The 9,983-nt window shown below is 40.2% G+C and overlaps 1 protein-coding gene across 1 annotated transcript in view; it reads left to right on the top strand.

The window, feature by feature from the left end:
• Positions 1 to 9,256, top strand: part of LOC107123759 (cation channel sperm-associated protein subunit beta-like) — a 96,818-nt gene extending 87,562 nt beyond the window's left edge. The window contains exons 22-23 of the mRNA XM_015427105.1: positions 7,357 to 7,457; positions 9,176 to 9,256. Of these exons, the coding sequence (XP_015282591.1) occupies positions 7,357 to 7,457; positions 9,176 to 9,256 (182 nt within the window). The remainder of the gene's footprint in view (positions 1 to 7,356; positions 7,458 to 9,175) is intronic.
• The last annotated feature ends 727 nt before the right edge of the window (positions 9,257 to 9,983 follow it).

The raw sequence follows: 9,983 nt of genomic DNA, 5'->3' as shown, positions 1-9,983 counted from the left end.
GGGGGGGTATAAATCCAATCTCTTCTTCTTTATTCTAGCAAGCAGACCAAATAGCAGCATAAGGGCTCTTTCTTTGACTCTGATACCTTTCTGTCCTACTGTGCATGCCATTATACCATTACCCTTCAGGGCTGTCTCAAGGCACTCAGTCTGAGACCACCATCAAATGGCAGAGAAGGCAGAATGCTGTTTACCTTACTCCTTTGATGGATTATTTTTCAGCAAACTCAGAATGGTTAGATAAAATGTTCTTGCCCCAAAAGAGGAGGAATCAAGGTTAGGGTTGCTAGGTCCCTCCTAGCAACTGGCAGGGGATGGGGGGGGGACTTAGTAGGAGAGAGAGGGAGGCCCAGTCGATGTTGCAGTGATTTTACTTCTGATGTGGCCCGGACGTGACATCATCATGTAGCGATGTCAGGGCAATACTCTGGTATTTGGGCAAAAACTCTATGGTAAATTTGGCTTCTACCATAAGAGTTTTTGCCCAAATACCGGAGCATTGCCCCAATGTAATTGACATGATGACATCTCTTCTGAGACACATAAAAAGTGACTGCAACATCAACTGGGCCTCACTCTTTTCCCAGATAAGTCACCCCTGCTGGCCAGCTGATTGGCATCAGGGTGGTGGGGCCTGGTGGTGGGGAACTCCTGCCTCAACCGAGGGGGTCTGGCAACCTAATCAGGGTAGAGGGACCACAGAGCTAGAACTGGTTGTTTCCTCAAGATATGATCCTCATACTCTTCCCTAAAGTTCTCAGGGCATTAGAACAAACTTGGCTGGAAACCCAAGGGGCTCCAGGGTCCCCCCCCAAGGTCTATCAAAGCTTCTGGCATTCTCAAGAGGGTTTTGAGTATTTAGTAGATAGATAGGCGCCCCCCACCTGCTATAAAACAGTAACTGGGTTGGCCACAAGATTCTGAATATTCAAATGGGCTTCTGACAGCAGCATACAAGTTAACTGAGGGAACAGTAAGAAAGAAAATACTGAGGCCTTCTCAGAGGCCCAACCAAAATGGTGCTGTGGTGGGAGCATTGAGTGCGAGCTCCCATTTCAAGGGGTTTTTTAAACTAGCAATTTACTAGCAATTTATGAGCGACTTGACATGCCACCTCATCCGTCCATGAAGAGGAGCTGCCTCATACCTTTTGTACCTTTTCAAGCCCCTGGAGAAGCCCCTTTTGAGGAACTTTGGAGGAGTCTTCTGAAGGCCCTGTAGGACCCCAGAGGAGCCCTGTAGGAACACCTGGAGGCCCCCGAAGGAGATCCCCGGAAGAACGTGCTACTTACCATTTTCTGTGCCTGTTATTCCTGGCTGCAAAGTGAAGCAAAAATACTGTGACAATTGACACTTAACTAAATGTATAAACCATATCACAAGTATACTTAAAATTCTTTGTCTGTAGTATATCCATATATTAAGACCAAGATCTGTAAGACGCCTGCTCCTTGGGAGGAAAGCGATGGTGAACCTAAACAGCATGATAAAAAGTAGAGACATCACCCTGCCAACAAAAGTCCGCATGGTCAAAGCAATGGTATTCCCAGTAGTCATGTATGGCTGCGAGAGTTGGACTATAAGGAAGGCCAAGCGCCGGTTATCTTTTATTTCCTTCCATATTCTTACTAGTGCTGTTCTTATAATATGGTTGTAAAAATTAGCACGGATGTTATCTTTTTCATACCATAGGTACACATGACAACCCATGTAAAGGTCATGACCTTCTAGGCGTAGAATTCTCCAATTTTCTAGTTGTATCCAATACCAACCCATAGTAGCTGCTTGATAATAAAGATGCCAGTTTGGAAAACCCAAACCTCCTCTTTCTTTTTTATCCTGTAATATCTTTAATTTAATTTGTGCTCTTTTTGGGTACCAGATAAATTTCCTTGTGATTTTTTTCTAATTCTGTAAAATATAGGTTTCTTTTCAGTATTGGTAGATTTTGTGCCAAAAATAGAAAACGGGGAAGAATATTCATTTTAATTGTTGCTATCCTTCCCATTAGTGATATCTGGAGGTCTTTCCAATTAAGAAGATCTTTTCTTATTTCGTCTCTTAGTTTGATTTCTTCTTCCATTTTTTTGTCAAATTCCTTATCTTTTATTAAATTTTTATTTATTCTCCATCTTGTCTTACGCTGCTTATCTCTTAATGTTAGCATTAATGGGCTGTGGTCTGCGAACGTATTGGGTAGTATTTCTACTTCTATTATTTCTGGAATTATTATAGTAGACATCCAAACCATATCAATCCGTGACCAAGAGTTGTGTCTGGCCGAATAGAATGTATAATCACTTTTCTCTTTGTTTCTCACTTTCCACGCATCCACCATGCTATGTTCTTCTATCAATTCTAAACATTCTTTTGGTAATTTATTTCCTTTTCTTCTATGTGCAGCTTGTGTTCTCCTATCCTTTTTCCCATCAACTACTGCATTAAAATCTCCAATTATATATTTTTCTATTGTATTATAAGGTATTAGCAGATTTCTTAGACTTTTAAAAAATTGTTCCTGATTTTGGTTTGGTGCGTAGATATTTATTATCAAAGATTTCTTCTGTTGTCTTGTAATCATGGTGGCTAATATTCTCCCATCTTCTGATGCATATATCATTTCTGTATTTAAATGATCTCTAACATATGTCGCTACACCTCTTTTTTTTAGTGTGTGTGAAGCTGCAAAAAGTTTGCCCAATTTCTTATTTTCTAAGTATTTCTGATCTTGTTTTTTTATATGAGTTTCTTGTATGCATGTTATTTCTGACTGTATTTTGTTTAATTGATGAAAAATTCTTCTTCGTTTTGTCTGACTGTTTAAGCCGTTGACATTTACAGATAGTACTTTAAATTTCCTTTGATTTCCCATCCTATTGTTTATTTCCTTTTTCTTGTTCTTTTGCTCTATATTGATATCTACTGAACATCTGTGAGGGTGTAAAATATGTTCTTTTCCCTCTTCTTTTTCTTTCTTTTTTCTCTTTTTCTGCTTTTCTAGAATCTTCTTCTCCCCTTTCGGATCCCTCTTCACTCTGCCAACCCAAGTTTTCTCCATTTCTTTCTAGGAAATCTTCCAATTTGAAAATTGAATCTATTCTCTGCCTTCTTCCCTTGTACATGAATAATAATCCTTCAGGGACCAGCCATCTGTATTGAATATCATTTTCTCTTAATAATTTTGTTAATGTTGTGTAATTGTGTCTTTTCTCCCGGATTCTCCATGGTATTTCCTTTAGAAATTTTATTTCGGAGTCCTGTATCATTACTTTAGTTGTATTTGATTCTTTCAAAATTTTATCCGTCATATTTCTCCTTATAAATTTTATATATATTTCTCTAGGTGTTTTATGTTTTCTGGCACATGAGCTATTTTTTCTGTATACTTGATCTATTTCTTTTTCTATTTCTTCTTCAGTTCGTACATTCAATTGTTCAGAATTATTTTTGATTATCTCTTCCTTTATATTCTTCCCTATAGCTTCAGGCACATTTTGACACGAAGTTGTTAGAAAGGCCTTTTCCATCTCTAGACTCATAAGAGCCTCTTCTATCTCATCTGTTTTTGTTCTGACTTCTTGGACTTCCTGTTCTATATCTTGCATTCTTTCTTCCATCTTATTGTTAGCTACTGCTATTTTTAGAATTTCTTGTTTATTTTCTTTTGTCTGTTTTTTTTATTTCCTCTGTTTCAGTAGTGGCTTGTTGAATGAAGTTCTGTATCTGAGTTTGAATTGGTCCCATCTCTTGTCTTATTAAGGGTGGCAATGTCACTTCAGCAAATGTTTTCATCTCTGCCACTTTACATTCTTGCATTAAACTTTTTAGATCTTTCATATTTATTTGTATTGTACTCATTGTATTAAGTTTTAGTTGACTGTGGATGTTAGTCTGGCCTCGTGATTTTATAGATGATTTTCTTAGTCCACTGGTTCCACTACTTCCTGCTGCCATTCGTATAATCTACAGTTATTACAAATTTTCTATATATTTAAAATAAATTAATTATTTATTTTCTTATTTTGCTTTTCTTACCCTTTTATTGATTGTATCATGTATTTCTTCAATTCTGTTGTTGAACTTTATTTGTTGTTACTGTTTTATTATTATTTTATTATATCGTTTATTTTCCAGGGTTTCTTTCCTTTTTCTTTCCACTACTCTAGTCTACTTTATTCAGTATATTTAGTTATACATTGAGTTTCCCCCTGTCTCTATTTTGCTCTATTTCTACTGGTCCTTTAGCTCACTGTAAATAGTTAGTAAGAAGTTTTGAAAAGTCTCTTAAAGTTTCTTAAAGTCTGAAAATATCACTTTCTAGCTACTCTGCACTGCACTCCGTCAGCATCCGCTCTTTTCAAGCTGCCCCACCTCCTGCTTTTAACTCAGTTCTTTGGACGTGGGGATTTCCCCCCCCCTTCCGCTTATTTGGGGCTTTGGGGCGGCTTTACTCCCAACGTTCAGATGGCAGCTCGCTAAATAGTAAGTTTACTATTACTTGCTTTTGTTTAAGCAGTAGGAAAGATTCTTACTTGCTTTTGTTTAAGCAGTAGGAAAGATTGGTCCTGGTGGATCTCTTGCACGCTTGGTCCGGTGTGTGTCTCTAGGTGCCATTGCTGGCTCCGTGCCGCGAGGACCTATTGGGGCAAAGAGGTGCCCCCTCAATCCCTCGCCATTCCACCTTGGGAGGGGCACCTCTCACGCCCCAGGCTGCAACCCTCCTACAAAGGGTCACAGGGGTCCAAGAACAACTTGGACTCCTCCCCATTGGCACGTTTGCGGGCCACTCACATCAGAGCAATGATGGAGCGCACCCACTTGTGAGTCACCAAAAACCAGAACCTTTTTCGAATCATATTACTTTCAAGGAACATAAGAATATCAGAAGATCCCTGCTGGATCAGACCAATGGTCCATCTAGTCCAGCATTTCCCACTGTCTCTCAGAGCGGCCAACCAGTTCTCCTGGAGGGCGAACAACAGGGCACAGAGGTTGAGGCTTTCACCTGATGCTGCCTCCTGGCTCTGGGGTTCAGAGGTTTAATGCCTCTGAATGTGGAGTTTCCCCTCAGTCACCAGGCCTAGTAGCCACTGATAGACTTATCCTCCATGAATCTATCTAATCCTGTTTTAAAGCTGTATATTCCTGTGACCAACACTACATCCCCTGGCAGTAAAATCCACATTTTAATCACTCACTGTGTAAAGTAGCTTTTCCTTTTGTCTGTCATGAACCTACTGCCCATCAGTTTCATTGGATGCCCTCAAGTTCTAGTATTTTGGGAGAGGGAGAAAAATGTCTCTGTGTCAAGTGTCTCCACCCCATGCATAATTTTATAGACCTCTGTCATGTCCCTCCATGGTCATCTGTTTTCTAAACTGAAAAGTCCCCGACTCGTCAGCCTTTCCTCATAGGGAACATTCTCCAACCCCCTAATCATCTTGATTATCCTCTTCTGTACTTTTTCCAGCTCTGCAACGTTCCTCTCAGTCACCATTGCTAGCAGCCATTGAAAGTAGGGATGGGCACAAACTGGCTAATGAACTAAGGTTCATCACAAATTTTGGCTGGTTTGTGTTTCATGAACTAAAGAACCATGATGAACTTCCATGAATTTTGGTGCAATTCGTGGTGGCTCGTGACAGTTGGTGAAGAGCAGAAAGCAGGGGAACAGAGATCCAGGTGCTATCTGGAGATTGGCAATCGTATTTCATGCATCCATCAGATTCCTGTCCATTTAGGATGCTTATTGGTGCTGTCACATTGTGAGCAAAAAACCTCCATGACTATTTACAGTGCTCCTGGAGCTCCCCCACACCTTGGAGATCTGAACTGGTGGGTTTGCAGCTGCTCTCTTGAACAATTTCATCGAAGGAGATGTTCTTCACCTCTGATTCATTTGCTCTAATGTCTAAGAACAAATGCAGCAGGTGAGAGGTAGGCAAAAGCCTCTTCCCTGCTGACCCAGCTGTCTTGGACTCTCTCACGCAACCCATTTAAAGGGGCTGTGTGAGGGAGCCCCAGTATAATTCTCCCTGCCTGCCCAGCTTCAAGCTCCCTTAAGCAGCCCGTTTAAAGGCTGCGGCCCGGAGGAGGCCAGAGGATGCCCGTCGCCCTATTGCCATGATTTCCAAAATGGGCAGTGAACTTCTGTTAACAGGTGCAAAAGGTTGTCAGAAAGTAATTACAATCTCCTCACTCTTTTATACTCTTAGGCCAAGGCTGCGTGAGAATTACCTGTAGCAGAGCCCTTCTAAAATAAAGGGGGGGTTCTAGCTAGCATGGCTGCTAGCTGGCGCAACTTAAGTTACAAAAAAGGTGGGGTGGGGAAAAGGCTAGCTAACTCTCGACAAAGGACAAAGGTGTGCAACGGCTTTTATCACCTTGTATTTTAATAATGGAAAATTTTGAAGTAGTAACATATGTACTAGATTGTATGAATTGGTTAATTCGAAGTATTGTTACTGCTCCCTTTCTATTAAATAAAGTGGGGGAAAATAGTTGTTAAGAAGCACACACAAAAAGTAATCACAACCTACTTTGCCTTTACACCATTGACAAGCCCTGCAGCTGGAAAGGAAGGTTTCTATTGCTGCCCCTCCCCCTGAATTGGAGGTCTTGAACTTGAAAGTGGAACACACAGGTATCTCCATCCTCAGTGCCCGCCTATTGCCTTGTTTCCAAAATCCAAAGTAGAAAACAAGTGCTACTGCATTTGGGCAGATTCAAAGAAAATGTATTGGTTTTTGGAAAAGCTTACATCACCTTACATATTTTTATACAGAAAGGTATGGTAGACCCCACAAATTAAAAAAAACCCAGCTTTGTCCAATCCTTTGCACACAAACAACATCAATTATCCTCAGAAACTTCTAAGGGCTAATGCAAGCATAACATAGGTGAAGGGTGGTGAAGGAAATGGGATGTAGGAAATTCTTCCACAGCTAGCTTTATCCTCAGAAACTTCTAAGGGCTAATGCAAGCATAACATAGGTGAAGGGTGGTGAAGGAAATGGGATGTAGGAAATTCTTCCACAGCTAGCTTTAACCAGGATTAAGCTGGTACCTTGATCACCATTAACTATGGTTAACAGTAACCAGGATTTCAGAGTAATGTTTCTACTCTCTTTCACTTTCATTGCACTTTATCAGCAAGGTCTAGACATTTTTGCCTGTGAAGTTCTAGCTCATGATGCCATGTCTGTGATACTGCTCCAATGTCACTGAAGTATATCCTTTAAAGTTGTATCTCTGTGCTTAGTCCAGTCCTACTTTATAGGATTCAGTTTTTACTGAATCCCAAGCTTTGAGGAAACATGTAAGTACCACTCAGAGATTGTTTTGACTATTTTTCAGCTACCAATAAAACATCAAGCTTGTTAAAAATGAGAACATATTTGGCCCACAGACTCAACACAACGCTGTACAATCCAGATGGTCTCACTCTAAGCATATATGTAAGTTTTAGATAAAATACATACTTTGTACAAGAAAGCCAAACTTGAGTACCTAAAGTCCTTCAAAACTCTCTATCCACTATACATTGTTCCAAGGTTAAGAGTGTTATGTGGCTCCTTCTGTTGACTTGGTTGCAATGCTGCATGTGCATCAGAATTTCTTATTGGGTCTAATATTTTATTAGCAGTATTTGGCCACTATATCACATAAAGAATATCAAGTGAGCAGAGTATCTCATATGTCTTGTCTGTCTCTGTGCGATTCCTGTGGCAAGGCAGCTCTGGACAAATAATCAACTCTGCGTGTTTGTGTGTGTGTGTATTATCTTTCCTTTTTTATATTGTACATCTGAGTAGCCTGTATTGTAGGTATTTTGGAGCTGACAATAATGGCTTCTTAAAAATTATTTCCAGTGATTTGTGCTCTCTGTCAGTATGGATAGATTCCTGATTGCATATATACTGCTCAAAATTTTCACAGCAAACACTGTTGCTAAAACATTCTATATCAATTTCGGCAAAGTATTGCTCAGTCTGTGATAAAGACCTTGATGCAAACAACAGGCAGCCTGTTTTGCAAAAGGAGTGCACCAACAAGTTTCACTGGCATTTCAATGGGTAGTAGCATCTTCATTCATACTGTAGTATTTTTACAAATAGGGTTTTAGTAACAAAGAGTGCAATCCTTTGCAGAGTTACTCCAGTCTAAACCTATTGGCTTCAGTGGACTTAGAGTGGAGTAACTATTCACAAGGTTGCACAGGAAGTCTTTGATCTGATTAAAGGTAAAGGTTTCCCTCGCTCAAAAGCCAGTCGAATCCGACTCTAGGGGGCGGTGCTCATCTCCGTTTCCAAGCCAAAGAGCCAGCTCTGTCCAAAGACTTCTCTGTGGTCATGTGGCAAGCATAAATGCCGAGGTGCACGGAATTAGCAGGCTGCATTAAGATGGGGAAGCCACATCAAAATTGTACCAATATCCACTGGTAGTAGAAATTTGTCCAGAGCTGCCTTGCCACTGCTGCAGATATTTGGCATTGGATTGTCTGGGCATTTACTATGCTGCTCTCACCTTTTCAGAGTCAAGTTGAAAGCCTTGTAGAGGTGAGCTTTATTGGGTGGTGCTATCAGTTGCAACTTCATCTTACTTCTGTTGAGTCTCAGATTGACTTTCCTGTACATTTCCAGGAGCCAGATGAGTTTATAGTCATGTAGTAATACAGGATGTAGTATAGCCACTTCTGTGGAACCCTATAATGAGACCCATCCTGAAATTTTTTGTCACAACAATTTTGTTCAGATCCCTTACGGCTAAGATGGGTTATCCCCCCCCCCATTTCTTCTTTAACAGAAAGTAATGGGAATAGAAATCTTGATGACACTGTTCCCTGGGTACTAAATCTATTGTTCCTTTTGAGACTGGTGATTCTACTTCACATTGAAGTTGTGGGGGTTTTGAGAGGTATCTGAATGGGAGACCTCCTGGGAACCCTGTGTACAGTACCTTGAGCTTCATGAGGAAAAACAGGCAGGACAGTTTAGTTACTGGCTCTTGAATAAATTTTAGTAATTGCAGCCTGAGGCATTTGACAAAGTAATTAAAAGGGATGCAGCTATATACTTGACCCTCGCCTGTCTTGCTACACACGAAAGGGATGCAACTATATACTTGACTCTTGCCTATCTTATTACATACTAACAACTGTTTTTCTTTTCCACAGGGATCAGAGCTTTTCCATTTCAGGGTAGCAACTATTCCTGGAGTCTCCTTTTGCAGCTTATTTGACGAATTTCAGGTATAATGAACACAACCATTAACTTTATTTAACAATACCAAGATAAAAACAATAAAACAGAATATCGGTTTGTAAAAAATATTCCTGAATGTGCAGCTATTCATTGCAACCAATATAGTTGTTAATAGCTATCATATTTCCGATAGTGAAGTTTGCACTGCCGAGGATACTTCTGGATCCCTGTATCAAAAATACTGAGAACTACGGTACAAAAAGTGACAACAATGTGCAAAAGTTTAACATTTATTGACCCAGTTACATGTTTTTTCCTTCTGTTGCAGCATAATCTAGGCAACTTAGTATTGTGCATATGACTTTGTTTTCCAGAAAGTGGTGATTTATATGTGCCATGTTAGAGGGATGGCCCAATTCAGCATGATGCCCTGTAGCAGCAGGGGTACTCATGCCAGTCATGAAAGCAGCAAAAGCAGGCCATCTCACTGAAAAAGTAAAGATCTCTATGTACTTGGGGGAATTTCTTGGTATGCAAAAAAAAAAAAAAAAAAAGTTGGGGAATTACCCAAAAGGAAAAAAAGCCCAAAATCAGACTGTTGAGATTGTATATCCTTTCTGTTCCCTCACCTAACTTCAGTCATGCCAGGATTATAAATAATAAAATCTGTGCTGACCTGGCATATATGACAGAGATCTGGCTGGAGGATTTGGATGTGTCAAATATCAAAGTGTCTCAATTAGCCCCAACTGGCTACATGATCTTTAGTCAGCCCTGAAC

Source organism: Gekko japonicus, unplaced genomic scaffold, assembly GCF_001447785.1.
Source record: "Gekko japonicus isolate JY-2015 unplaced genomic scaffold, Gekko_japonicus_V1.1 scaffold256, whole genome shotgun sequence".
NCBI classification, from domain to species: Eukaryota; Metazoa; Chordata; class Lepidosauria; order Squamata; family Gekkonidae; genus Gekko; species Gekko japonicus.
The sequence above is the reverse complement of the archived record's forward strand: the minus strand, read 5'-3'. Positions and strand labels throughout refer to the sequence as shown.